Genomic DNA, 14,932 nt, shown 5'->3' with positions numbered 1-14,932 from the left:
CAATCAGCTCAGAACACCTAGGACAGCTATTGCCCTCTCTGGCCAATAGAGAAGATAAGGACCCGATATGAAGTAGTAGATATCCCTCTCAAGTATAACTCCATGTTGTGCTGCACAATCAGCTCAGAACACCTGAGACAGCTATTGCCCTCTCTGGCTAATAAAGAAGATAAGGACCCGATATGAAGTAGTAGATGTCCCTCTCAAATATAACTCCATGTTGTGCTGCACAATCAGCTCAGAACACCTAGGACAGCTATTGCCCTCTCTGGCCAATAGAGAAGATAAGGACCCGATATGAAGTAGTAGATATCCCTCTCAAGTATAACTCCATGTTGTGCTGCACAATCAGCTCAGAACACCTGAGACAGCTATTGCCCTCTCTGGCCAATAGAGAAGATAATGACCCGATATGAAGTAGTAGATGTCCCTCTCAAATATAATTCCATGTTGTGCTGCACAACCAGCTCAGAATACCTGAGACAGCTATTGCCTTCTCTGGCTAATAAAGAAGATAAGGACCCGATATGAAGTATAGATGTCCCTCTCAAGTAACTCCATGTTGTGTGGCACAACCAGCTCAGAACACCTAAGATAGCTATTGCCCTCTCTGGCCAATAGAGAAGATAAGGACCCAATATGAAGTAGTAGATGTCCCTCTCAAGTAACTCCATGTTGTGCTGCACAACCAGAACACCTGAGACAGCTGTTGCCCTCTCTGGCCAATACAGAAGATAAGGACCCAATATGAAGTAGTAGATGTGACAAGTCTCTGCTGAAGTAACATGCCAGTGACAATCCACCGCATGTCTTCTCCAATACTATGAAAGGAAAATGGTTGTATCTCAACACACATTGACACAAGCTTGAATGCCATGGGAATATTGCTGTGTCTTTCTCTGAAGCAACATGCCTGCATCTAGGGACAGGGTTCTTTCTCATCACTTCCCACACCTGGATAGCATAATGATGGGACACAACACGCAAGTTTGGAATATTTTTGAGTCTTTCTATGAAGCAGCATGTCTGTGCCATTCTACGGCATGTCTCCTCCAATACTGTGAAAGGGACAGGGTTGTATCACAGCACACAAACTTGAATGCCGTGGGAATATTGTTGTGTCTTTCTCCGAAGCAACGTGTCGGCGTCTACTAAAGGGGCAGGGTTCTTTCTCATCCCTACCCTCACCTGGATAGCATAATGATGGGACACAACACACAAGTTTGGAATATTTTTGAGTCTTTCTATGAAGCAGCATGCCTGTGCCATTCTACGGCATGTCTCCTCCAATACTGTGAAAGGGACAGGGTTGTATCACAGCACACAAACTTGAAAGCCATGGGAATATTGTTGTGTCTTTCTCCGAAGCAACATGTCGGCGTCTACTAAAGGGGCAGGGTTCTTTCTCACCGCTACCCTCACCTCGATAGCATAATGATGGGACACAACACACGTTTGGAATATTTTTTATGTGTCTTTCTCTAAAGCAGCATGTCTGAGACGCTCTGTGGCATGTCTTGTCCAATACTAAAGAGACAGGTGCATACTTACCCAACCTTTGATAGGGATGAGATGGGATACAACACTGCCTTTTCTCCCTTATTGAATTGCCTCAGGCAGTGTGACATTTATTGTCTTTTAAACTAAAGGGACACATGTCTGGACTCCTGGGGCATGCAGTCCATTTCATCATCCCTTACACACTGTCTCGTGGAGTGAGGGACGAAGCCGTCCACTTAAGGTGGGTCAGCATGGGTCAAGGTAAGTAGGGCATGTGGTATGCATGCATGCATGCAGTAGCCTTTAAGGTCATCTGGTCATATCACATGCCAAATGACACACCATCACAATCAGAATCAGGACTGTCACAAACCATTAAGAGACCACATATGTGACCCGTCACAGCAAAACCAGTCGCATGTCACACAGATGAGCCTAAATGACACCAGGAGATAATGGAAGAAACTGATGTGCTCATATTTCACAAAAGGCAGACAACAGAAAAATGAACAAACAGTCCGTCTCAACCTGCCAAGCTCAGAGCGACATGAGCATGGTTTTGCTGCGATGGGTCACATATGGTCATTCTCTGCATTGTTCACGACTTGGCAGCACCTCTCTGTGGAGGTTCACAAACTGGACAACTTGGAGCTTCAGATGGAAACCATTTGGGGGATCCTTGAGAAGGTTGGAGGTGCAGTGTAGAGCCATGGCACTCACCAATCAAATTTGTAGCATTGGGTCAAACAGGATCCGGAAGACAGATGCACTGGGCTAGGATGTCCTGGTGGCTGTTGATGATGCAATGCAAAACACTGCAATAGCAAATGCAGTGAAGAATAACCAACTTACATGTTTAGGTACTGGGATATATTTTATTTCCAATGAATCAGGAACAATGTCGGCATTGAAAGAAAATTCTCTTTACATGTACATGGTTCCCTTGACATGGCAGAGTCCTCTTCATCATGTCAAGATGGAGAGACACATACAATAAATATCAGTCGATCATTACCAACAGTACGGTACAGTCTGGTATACGCATTCCACCACAAAGGAATCATCATCTCAAACGATTCCAATATATCCAACTAAAACAAAATCAGCACGTTTTATTAACCCACTGATTATACTGCGTTTACACAATAAGGTAACAAGGGTGTCTCCCCACATTTTTTTAAAAACCACACAATAGCAACCAAGCCAGAAAAAGGTTGATGATGATTTTGGTTTCATCTGTTAAGTGCCCTATTTTTCCTATTCCACTACTCAAATGGTAGTTGGTAACAGTCTCATTAAAAGAGGTGCAGAATCGTTTTTTAATTCAGTATACATGTAGAATATTTGGGAAAATTTTCTCCTTGTATTTGCTATCTGACGTGACATCACCATACACTGTACTTCCAGGATTAGCATTCAACATTTATTTCATTACATTAACTTCTGAAGTTAGCTGTTTTGATGAATGTATTATATCGGAAATATGAAATTGAGACTTCACACCACTAGTACTGGCAGGCCAAAGGGTAGGGGGTCCTAACTATAAGTTACTTGTTCTTGAATAATGACAATAAAAGCTTAAATACCCAAAAAGAACCTGAGCAAATTCTCAACATATACAAAAGCTATATTGGGAAAACAATACAACTCTGTGAACTTATACGCATGTGTCTATAGGTCAGATACAAACTAGATGCCCTTTTAAAGGGTTATAGGCAACCATGGAGTCATACAATCGACATGTTCTCAGAAGTCTCCAAATGTCATCAAGAAACCACAGTGAAACAGTAATGTACAATATTCAGTAATCATATCATTGTAGATATACAGGCAGAGTACAAGTATGGTTTTGTACAAGAATCAATAAAGACCCTAAACACACAGTAGATGTTAGCTACGCGAAATCATACATTTTAGGACAGGCAGTTTATCAGGCTTCAATCTACATTTCATGAACTGTATCTGATGGTTTACGGGTTGTCCCAGTGAGAGCAAACTACCCACAAAGTAAGCAAAAATTGCCCAAAGTTGTTCATAGACTAATAATACCCTAAATGTCGTTGACTCTTAGCTCTCAACCTGATGTTTTAAGGAAAAACTGTTCTAAACACATATAATTTCCTTCTGAATCAAATCTCTATTAGTCCGATCCGCTATTGGCACAAGTGCACTGAGAATCTATTATTTCCGTGTCTCTCTCCTGATCCATTTCCATATTGCTGACCAGCAGCGAAGTTTCCACTATTCTGCTCTGCCCACTCGTTCGTTAACTTTGGGCTTGAATTTTCCCAGCATTTTTTTACTGATTTTATTCTTTTCAGTGAGTTGAATTTCTCATTGTGCCAGACATGCTACAGTTCAGTCCGATGCTTAAAGTCCCTCACCCCAACTTTGGCAGACCTTTTTAACGTGGAAAAGTTTGACTTCTATTACATCAGGAGACATAATATTGTCACATCGTAGAGCGTATAATCGCAAACTATTTTATGGCAATAACATGACGTAAATGGCAATAATATGCATGGGGTGGCAATTATATGTCTTCTGACGTTACAACATGAAATACATCTTCAACAAAGGGTGCAAGAATGCAAGAGAAAAAGAAAGTGGCCACCGAGGACGAATTGCTATCCAACATTCTAAGAAAACAAAACCTAGTATAAGAAAGAATTACTCCTGGTAATGACAAAGAGCACAAGTGGCATAACAAAAATAGTGATATCATGAATGCCTTCCTCTTACTTTTAGGAGTCACAAACGATAACAGGGTCCTGTTTTGCACGGCATGATTTCCAAGGAAGGAAATTAGATCAAATTAGATTGGATCATAGCCAGTACTGATTTGCAAGGTAACAGGAAAGTCTCCACAGAATAAACCAATGATGGCCACTGTGCTTAACAGTGCTTTCCACAGTAATGGCGTACAACTGAGGCAGGCATGTACATGTGCTGTATGAGGGGTATAATATCAGACAATAGCTGCGCTTACACCACGAAATATTGGTGGACCAATTGCACTTACACCACCACATTGCCGCGACAAATTGGTTCGGCAATCCATTGCCGATACAAATTGCAGAGCGAATTTGTCCCACCAAGCTTGATGGTCCAAATTCGCCCGGCTTGTTAAAAGTTCGGCTTTGTCGTGGTGTACGCGCAAATGGATCGGCAATTAGCTAGTTAGATGGTTCGCTTTCTGCGCATGCAATTTGTTGTTTGCGCGCCATCTGTAGCCGGATTTATAACTAGCTGCAGCGCTGGTGTAAGCGCTTGGTGGATTTTTGATGGTGCGGCATTGGTTCCCGAACCAAGATTGGTGGTCCATTATCAGGTGGTGTAAGTGCGGCTTATATATCATCGCCGAGTCGTGCGTATTATCACCGTTTACGCTAAGATGTTCATTCCCAATAAAAAGGTGGCGACACTACACAGGTGATAAACCACTCTTCTATTATCTACACAATACTGTTTAATTTCAAATCAAGCAGTTAATTACAAAAGTCAATAAAAAACACACAATGATTCTACAGGCCATATGAGAACACCAGGAGTCGTAGTTGAGCAAGCATTCCTTCCGTCATGTTTATAAAGAAAGAAAATTTGCCAACTAAGCAAAATTCAGGTAAAAACACTGCAGCCAACTGTGTGAAATTACACCACAGACTACCAGGATTACATGTACAATACGAAGTGAGCAGGTCTCTATGAATGAATACAAAATACATGCATGTCCTGTGCCCCAGTAGAAACATGTACTGAATAGAACACCCTTTTCTTGTGCCCTGGTTAAGCATTGGCCAGCAGGAGGGCAAATGAATATACTGGTTATTGGTGACAATAGTATTAAGGGAGCTGTGTAGACCTGCACTTACATAATAACTTAGATCTCTGTCACATCAGCTTATCAAATTCAATCTGGGATAATGTAACTCCCAAAAACTGTCCCGCTCACCCATCAAAAACAATCAACTAACGGCCAACACAGTACATGTACAATGTATGATCTATGATCAGTGTTTGATCAGCCATACTGTAAAGTCAATTATTTCAGTGGGGATTTTATTTTTCTTAACTATCATCATGTCTTAACAACTGTTTCAAAATCACGTTTTTGGAAAGGTCCTCATGAAAAACCTTGTGTGTCACCTTTTCACAATTATAGCACCCTCGCCAAAAATAAAGCTCACACGAAATAAGAGATTTTACAGTATTTTAAAGTGACAAGGCTACATCCCAAAACAATACCTAGAAACGGAACAGGCAAATCATTGTGTGCAGCAACTACAGTCTTCATTGAAAGCGAGTAAAACAACTCCGACGCAAGAATCTTCATTGAAGACAAGGTGATGGTTGAAAACTGTCCCACCCTGTGTGTTATTCTAAGTTTGATATATACAACAGTTTTTACATCAGTCTATTTACAAGTCGTCCTGGTACTCCCACAGATCCTTTTCATATCCCTCGTGTACATGGCTCAAGAGAACATTCCTTCGGCTCTCACAATACCTGCAAGATAATGGCGAGATCAGGTCATGAACTATTTTTACATAAAAGTAATATAGGCAGCTTCCAATGCTTTTCACTGATTGGATATTCATCAAAGTGCTTTATAGATGCCCTTATTTTAGGTCTCCACAGAGGCACTCTGGCCATCTGTTTCAGCTGGTCATACATTGCATCACTTGAGCTAAAACTGTGAGGGTCAAGGACAAGCCTGCCACCAAACTTGGGTTACCACAGCTGACCCTTGACTAGGAAATACTTCAGATATGAGATGGATATGACTGGCAATGTTACACGTCTATTTTATTTTGTCGTTTCACGATTTACTTAATTTAAGGCAAACTAGGAAAGTTGATATTTTTTCCAATGTTTCATACATGAACCATTAAACACTGAAAGTCAAGAGTCGTCTCTTATAAGTTAATTAGACAGCAATGGTTGTCTGCCTCTAACTCTCCACACAATGTCGTACTCTTTCATAACTTGTTTTAGAACACAGCTCACCTATATTTATCCTGCACCTTTTGTTTGATATCTATTAGCATGTCAGAAGTAATGTCGCGCTCTAGATACTCTGACAGTTGTTCTGTTGACAGTTCTAGATCTTTCTGGTTGGTCTACAAGGAAACAAAAACAAAGAAACAGCAATAATCATATCAGAAAAGATCATGGAAGGACAGAATGACATCCATTATACTTCGAAATCGACCACTGAACGACGGTTCAATATGACTAGTGAGGTATCCTATCACAAAATCCAATGAAAAAGTAGTGCTGTGGGTAATTGCTCAATAAGTTTGGTGTCCAGACTATTAAGATTCTGGCATCTGGGTGTCCTTCAGGTTTGTTACGGAGCAGCTACAAAGCATCTCACACTCTGTATTACTATAATGTAAACTCTGATGACTAATGTAAAGTGCGAGAAAGATATTTGACCCACACATTCCCCATTACTCAACCCACTCGGCAAATTCATGTGCAGAACTTACCTCAAATATAATGGACTGATTGTTCTTCATCAGGTAGAAAGCGAATACGTAAGTATACATCAGCGTCTGCCTGCAGAGACAGAGAACATCCACGGCCTTCTTGAGGAACTGCACCTCGATCCACGACATGTTATGTTGTTGCATCTCTTCCATCTTCGTTCGGATAGATGCATACAACTGAAATGGAAACAACGACAAGGTTAGGTCAGTCAGGCATGTAGCAAGGGCAGAGTATTGACTTTGTACGAACATGTTCCATTTTAAGGGATAATGTACAGCTGAAATGATGGGAAATGGTGTCTTACTCTTCAGCTGTGCAACAGGGTTTCATTCTCTGAGGCCAAGTTGTCTGAAGCTACACGGTCCGGTGGGATATAAAGCTAAAACAGGCATGTCAGAAGGACAAAGCTTGGTTGTTACAACTTTATTGGTCACTCTTCCTCAGAGTTAAATCATACAACATAAAATAGCTCAAGTTCCACTATGGTTTGATTTAGCCATTTTTCAGACGTACCTTGTGTTCAAACTTGAGACTCTGCATATGGTTCAGGTATCTGTTGCAGTAGAAGAGATACCTCTGCAGAGCTGCCCGTGATCGCTGCACATGTAAGAGAGAATTGAAAGGTAATTCGTATACATCCCTCATCTACTAATTTTTTTTCTATATCACTTTATGGAACCAAGTACACAAAGAGACTTCCTTCATGCTGTGCATAGCAGCTACATTCAGACGGAATGTCACACCATCATAGGTGGGCGGCCAATTGATCAGAATGTGCGTAGAGATGATGACACGAATGTCTGCTAATAAGTATTAAGCTGCAAGTAGGCAGTGCTCAATTTTACATGTAGGTGCAGCTGTGCGAAGCAGTTATAAAACTCCAAAGATTCTCCACGAAAAATGCATTTTCATAATGAGGTACTACTGATTGATGATCTCTTTGATACACAGATGTTTTCGGCAAAGGTCAAGGACATGGAATGAGAGAGAGGACAGGACATAGTGAGGACAGAATCAGTGCTCGCAGCTGAACTCCTTTACACATCAGACAAAGCATAAGCATCAATTTCCAATTGTTTAGGTTTTCCCCATAACCGACCATTGCTACCCAAGCCATTAAATTTAGAAGCAAAGCCTTAAAATTAGAGCAACATTAGCATAGCTGACTAAGTTATTGTATGAGGCATTTCACTACCCAAGATTCTGACTGATTTTGTTTTGCAGAGTGTATGGTTAAGGAGCTCAGCCAGGATCCCTTTCACACAGTGAGATATATTTACGAAAAAATCTAAGCATACACTAACTTCTTGCGCGCACCGAGCCTTTTTCGCTTCTTCCTCGTCATAGCGATTACAGTTGTACCTGGAACGATAACATGATTCATAGCATAAGTCTGAGACTGGTCTATGACTGACACAGTGGGTTCAAAAACTGTGACTGACAGTAAAACTTCTAGGAGCAAAAAATGTCAAAAAATTTCCAGTGCATTTTCAGTTAAATTCAAAACTTTGAGGTCTTTTTTGAATGGATATATCTCATTTCGTGAAGAATCTTTTCAAATGATAACAGTAAAACCTACCATGACGAGCCATGTGGTTCCCAAGGACCGAGACAGACCCAGCAGAAATCCGCCTTACAGTTCTGGTTCTTGCACACCATGTGATTGCACCCACCATCCTTCTCAATGGTTACATGGCAACGGGGACATTCCTGAAAGATTATAGAGTCGTATCATTTTCAGATCGACAAATGTTACAACTATATTGTATCATTTAAACAAGTTGATTACAAAGACAGCGTCTGTCTCCAAAGTTCAAGACGAGTAATTTCGGATTACTTTTACAGACAAGAAGGTGATATTAAAGCAAACACAAGCCAACACCACCACTGCTTTGCAAATACCGTCTTCAACTGAAAGTTATTCTCTCACCTTAGTATTGGCGGCAATCCAGTTCGAGGTTTCACTGTCATCATCACATTTCTTGATCCATTTCCTGAGCCACTTGCATTTCACTGGGTCATGCCAGTTCTCACCACAGGCAAAACTGCAACAAAAGATGAAACATATAATCAGGTGATGCATTAGACTGTTACAAGTAAATAATGAAGTGACAGGTGACCACAATTCACGACGAGGTCAATCCATGAAATGAATTGCAAGACGTACCAAATGATATAAAACTTAGCTCAGGAAACTTGGCCGAAGGGTATGTTACAAACCTAAATTCTCATTGAGCACAACAGCATCATAGTAACAATGAATTGCAAGGGATGGCTTGAACCCTTCGAGTTTATTCCAAAATCAAGTCATGGTGTGGTACTGGTAGTTGGGGGTGAGTCGTAGGGAAAATCAGAAACCCTCTGAAAGTCCTGCCAGTGTATTTGGATGAGTTGACTTTTAGATCATCAACCTGTCTTTCAATCAGTGCACTCATTACCAAAGAACATGACCTCGGAGTAGGATGGTTTGAAAGAAAGATTTTGAACCTGAATACAACGTACCAGAATGTATAGCCACACGAACAAGTAACTGGTTTTGAATCGTAATATGCAGTTTTTACAGCATTTCCACAATCAGGCGCTGGACACCAACGCATTAATCTATTACACTGAAAAGAGAACGCATAATGTAATGGTGATATTTTTGATATATTTTGTCAACAAAGATCGAGTGACCATCATGACATACATGTAGTCTGGAATATCAATTTCCTGCTCTTAGTGAATTCTGCCTTTAACCAGTCATCATAATTGCTTGCCGTGACAATTCTCTGCACTATCGATTTGATCGATAGATTAATTGGTGTTTGGCTACAAAAAGATATCTTAAGGGTTGGATGGACACCGAAGATACAACAGTAATTGCTGGGCAGAAAAATATATAACAGAATCAATCTTACCTCTACAAAGCTATTGGTGATTAAATGCTGATATTTTAATTTTACTCGGGGATCTGTTACTAATTTCCTGAAAAGACAAGTTAATTAGTTTACTAATCATCATCAACACACTTCAAGTTCAAATCTATGGTTGGCAACACACCCCAGTGATTCTGTCCATAGCCAGGAATCGTGTCCTCAGAAGATCACAACGTTTGCCTGCTTGGGATTTTAGCTAACTTTAGCATAGATAAGTTAGCAGAGATCTTTGGTTCTATAACCCATGCTTATATCCCAGGCTATTTCATGTTTCTGGTGTTGGCATTTAGTAGTAGTTTTCAGGGTACCCTCTTAGACAAAATAATCCAATTTTTTATCTTCTTATACTTACATAACAGAGGCATCATCTACTAGAATGTCACATTTATGAGCAGCACAGGATATCGTCTGAAAAGATAATAAATATGTATAACTTACTACAATATTTTAATGACCTTTACACATTCTGACATTCTGAATTCCTGGACAGCATAAGGATTACGACAAAGACAGAATGCACCAAAGGGTACCCTTTGGGGGGGGCAAACGATTCTCACTTAACATGCCACTATTTGCCATATTTCCTCTTTGTTTTGTAGCAAGTCCCAGAAAGCCAATACTATTTCACTTGACTAATACTGTCAGCCTAGCTATAGCAACAGCAAAAGTTTTTTTGCAATCACCTACCTGTCCCATGCCCTCATCCATGATTTTGGTAGTCAGATACTCTGCCCAGCACTGCATGCAAAATCTGTGCCCACATTCCAAACCAGACATCATCTAGAAAAGAATACATAGTACATGAAAATACAGATACTTGTCAAGCAAGGATAACTCATATGTCTCATACATCAGTTTTTTAATTACTGACTTGATAAACCAGGTTACCCCATCATACAATGTATGTAAATATGGTATATGATAATGATATATTTTGTGTTCTTTGAATCGAAGTCCTCGTCCATTGTAACATGGACGAAGGTGTTTCTGTGGCCAATCCCTTGTGTCATGTTCAACATAAGTACCAGGGACAAGCATGCCTTATCAAAGGACATGCCCAATGTCAATAGCGATGACTCAGAGACAATTATCATCTTAACTAGACCATGCTGAATCATTACTATATTAGCTATTTGTATGATGTCATTTCCTGATTTTTGGGATCTTTTTGCTTTCAAATACTTACACTGATTGGCATCGACAGAAAACAGATCTCACACGTCAGGTCTTGAGCAGTAGCAGCTGGTGCCTTGCTACTACTTTTCTGTAAAACGAATTTGCACAGATTAATTTTGAACAATCGTGCAAACAATGAAGCCAGTATTCATAGAATTAGCACACCACGGGATTGAAGTGTTGTATGGTTATTGTAAAACCTTTCTTATGAGTAGCACTGTAATGTGTAATTCTTGGAATTGGGTTGAGATAAGATACTGGTGGGAAATCATGGAAAATTCCCACGGACTTCTTATAATTCTCCATTCTCCCCAGCGTGATCAATTACGTGATCAATTACGTCAGCGTTGATGCGGCTCCTCATTGGATGGAGACGCATGAACGTTGCCCCCTGATTGGTGCAGACAAAGCTGCGCGTCGATATAAAACAGCGTGTCCGCATGCTCTGGGAAGAGTTTTTCGAGTCATTCCAGTCTTCCCAGTTTTAGAATAAAGGATCCGGAAGGCAGAAGGCAAATTCAGGACTTCTTATTTTTTGTAACATGTGAAAATATAACAGTAGCAAAGCCAGACACTGTTTTGCAATGGAAAATCCTGATATGCCACACATTGCGATTGTTCAGCATTGGCTTAAAAAGTAGTGTCGATGCAGTATCATTTCAATTTAACAATTACATTGTAGCAATAAACTATTGTAAAGTGTAAGAGTGAGGACCTTTTTGGTTGGTTGTTTACCAGCAATTGAGGAAACCAAAAAAATAATATACCGTACCTTTGTCCCCTTGCCTTTTTGGTAAGGACTAATTACACAGGCTTTTCTAAACATTTCATCTTGATTTCCATCCCAGAACCTGAAAGAGTAGATAATCACGTGGATAGTTGTAATAGTCATCATGATCATTCATAAACTGCATGAAATGAAAAACTTCAGTCAAACAATCTACCATTTTTCAGTTGACTTACCAATTTCACGATGGCATCTCATAGTATACAGTTACATTGTAGGAGTTTAAAAGTGTCTTTTTTAATACTTCCATCAGTCAAAGCAGAGGATGGGTCCTTCAATATTCATTTTGAACAAAACATGATCTTTGTATGAACTACTGGTTTCTCTGCACTCAAAGCCAAAGTGAACTACATGTATGTGTCAGTATGAAACACTTATTTCTCACCAAAATATGAAATCCCAAGAAACAGGAATATCACATTAGACATGCCAGAGTAACCCACCTTTCTAGTAATTTCTCTTTGTCCCACTTGAAATGATTAAGAAGTATACGGGTAGTTGTGGCTGGAATCTGCAAACAGAAATTCCATGAGTGTGTGTTTGTCTTCATAGCCTATGGTCTGGTACTACAGAGGTAGGAGGCAAGATGGCTCAATCTGAATCTAAATCAACTCAAACTGCCTTTTACCACTGTGTCACCGAGTCAGTGACACTGTGACACAATCTAACTGTCATCCTTTTGATTTTGACGTTGTCATGTTTTATTCCCAAAATTTATCTTGTATGGCTGTTTGTACAATTGCCACCGACATCTGATACAAGTTCAAATCACAGAGTGAGACAATCGACATCATAATGTGATAAAGAAGGACGAATAGGATGAGAGAAGTGGCAAAGTAGGTCCCCTAGTTGAAAAAGAATCTGTTAGAAGGAAAGTAACATGAAGAATGAAGACACTGTTGAAAAGATACGACATATATGATAATGGATGACTGCTACCATACCACCATGGTTTTACTGCTCAACAACAAAACAGCAACAGGGGGCAACGATTGAGGATCAGAACATTGGAGACCGGTCTTTGAATTGAATAGTGACCAATCCAAGGGACTCGAAAGGGGCCGAGTTCAGAAGAGTTTGGATTGTATTGCAGCTGCTTGCCGACACTGCATCTGCATGCATCATGATTGCATGCCTGCCACTCAATTGTTGGCAGTAGTCTAGACATAATCGCACCAGAATGCAAACCTAATATAGGCACAATTTCACAAGAACATGTGTTTTGTTGGCTGCTTGTTTGTTGTAGCCGGCAGTGGCTTCCTCCGTCTGGCGTAAGGTCCTCGTCCCTTTCCCAGATACGCCAGTACCGCCTATAGGGTCAGTAGGGACGGCCAAACAAACTAGGCGGCAGGCCTACCTTTACAATAGGATTTTACGGTCAATGACAACAGACAATGCCTCTCGAGCCATCGTCTTTTACCGTGAAGATCTATAGTAAAGATGGTTTGTTTTGCCAACCCTAGTCTAGGTGGTGCCGGCATATCCGGCAAGCCAAGGGCCAGCAGCAAGAGAACCGTTTCTTTCGACTGGTCTGGTCTGGTGCAGTCATCCTACATTGTTTTAAGAACCCAAATAAACAAATCTTCAGGATACTAATCCCAAGACGAATGTAATGATATCAAGAACATAATACCTCAACAATTTGAGTCACTTCTTTTATACAGTCTACCATGTGTTGCACAATTTCTTCAGGACTGAGAACTTGGAAGTTGAACTCCTCCAAATCTGCTTTTTCCTGATTTGTGGTGGGCTCAGTAATGCCCATTTCAATCCCTAAATCTTCGTCGTTATCGCTCGTTCCATTCTCAGAGTCTTCATCATACATCATATCATCATCGACATCCATCTTAGGGTTTTAATCCCCTCCAAAAGGGGGGAAACACGCAAAAATCTACCCTTTTTCTGTGAAATACCACTTTTCAGTCAGCCAGTTTCGTGTTTATGTCTATGACGTCATCATCGGGAAATTCCGTCACCGCCCGAAGGTGTACACTGCAGACCGAACTGCGCGACGGGGCCAAAGAGCAGACGATTTTGTTCGACGATGAGTCAAAGTAATTGCTTAGTGTCAAAATGGCCCGTGACCAATTAATTTCGTCACGTCTAAATTTGTCCTACTGTTGAATGCGCCTGGCAGCTCATCAAAGCCACCTTTAAAAACTCCTAATTGGAAAATTGAAACGTAGTATTCGTCTAGTAGTCTCATCCTCAGAAAAAATCAGGGGTTAATCACTCCGACTCGGCCGTGAAGACATCCTGATGAAATCATGTCGGAAATCAGGGGTTAATGTGAAGGGCCGGAGACTGATTTTCTCAGGATGCCGTGAATACGCAGCGTGAAACGCTACTCGACTGTAGGGCCTACTCAGTTACAAGAATCCGTGTGGACTCGTTGTCGAGATAAGCCTTAATAGAGGGGATATCACATGGACCGCCTATTAATTGCGGGCGCAGGCCAAATTCAATCTTTCATAAATTCGTGGTCACAAATTCCGTGCTGAATAAAAATTTATCTCGGCTGCATTTCCACGTGTTCGTTTCCCACGATCACTGTCGTTTCTAAACCTCCCTAGTAAAAAATCATCAGACAATTACGCCTACGATTTAAGCACGGACCTAAAGTAGATTGCAGGTCCATACCCCTTTTAAATAACGAAAACGCGCCGTATGACATGTGCAAGAAACTTCACATGATTAGTATTTGAATCAACTTATCAGATATATAAAGGCCTATCGGATTAATGATATAAGGCTACAAGTTGGGTGATAAAACACCTTCTGGTATAAAATTTCTACCATACGTTGCGTTCTCCTCTTTGTCCAACATGGAGAAGCTAACTGTTTTTCTCCTCAGCCTTGTCGCCGCTGCTTTCGCCAGTCCTTACGACCCCCATGTCTTTCCCAATGTTGGTCCTTTTTACGAGGGGTGGTACCTGAGAATCCTGGACACCGATACCGACGAGTCATACGGTATGTATTTCGGCACGATGCTTCCAGCGGCAAATGAGACCGCGGGAAACCGCGCTGTCGTCTGTCTTCTTCGGAGTAATGGAACAGG

At 40.9% G+C, this 14,932-nt stretch overlaps 1 protein-coding gene across 2 annotated transcripts; it reads right to left on the bottom strand.

Annotated features, from left to right (window-relative positions):
* Window positions 1–2,355: 2,355 nt before the first annotated feature.
* LOC135482594 (E3 ubiquitin-protein ligase arih1-like) lies at window positions 2,356–13,804 on the bottom strand. Of its 2 annotated transcripts, none has more exons than XM_064762766.1 (15): window positions 13,508–13,804; window positions 12,318–12,385; window positions 11,860–11,938; window positions 11,098–11,175; window positions 10,599–10,691; window positions 10,264–10,319; window positions 9,894–9,960; window positions 9,496–9,602; window positions 8,924–9,038; window positions 8,573–8,703; window positions 8,292–8,355; window positions 7,507–7,590; window positions 6,993–7,169; window positions 6,508–6,620; window positions 2,356–6,006 (listed from the first exon to the last, which is right to left on the bottom strand). In XM_064762766.1, the coding sequence occupies exons 1-15, from the start codon at window positions 13,718–13,720 to the stop codon at window positions 5,919–5,921; spliced, it is 1,533 nt and encodes a 510-aa protein (XP_064618836.1). In that variant the 5' UTR covers window positions 13,721–13,804; the 3' UTR covers window positions 2,356–5,918. The 2 variants fall into 2 exon arrangements, with proteins under 2 accessions (XP_064618836.1, XP_064618837.1); XM_064762767.1 differs by having other exon boundaries at window positions 8,298–8,355.
* Between the last annotated feature and the right edge of the window lie 1,128 nt (window positions 13,805–14,932).

The sequence above is a fragment of the Lineus longissimus genome, chromosome 2, assembly GCF_910592395.1.
Source record: "Lineus longissimus chromosome 2, tnLinLong1.2, whole genome shotgun sequence".
Taxonomy (NCBI): Eukaryota; Metazoa; Nemertea; class Pilidiophora; order Heteronemertea; family Lineidae; genus Lineus; species Lineus longissimus.
This window is presented reverse-complemented; position numbering and strand designations above follow the sequence as displayed.

Coding starts and splice junctions, on each gene's coding strand:
- LOC135482594 (XM_064762766.1), bottom strand. CDS start 13,720: ATGGATGTCGATGATGATATGATGTATGATGAAGACTCTGAGAATGGA. Junction 12,386..13,507: donor AAGTGACTCAAATTGTTGAG/GTATTATGTTCT, acceptor TTCTGTTTGCAG/ATTCCAGCCACAACTACCCG. Junction 10,692..11,097: donor TTCTGTCGATGCCAATCAGT/GTAAGTATTTGA, acceptor ATTCTTTTCTAG/ATGATGTCTGGTTTGGAATG.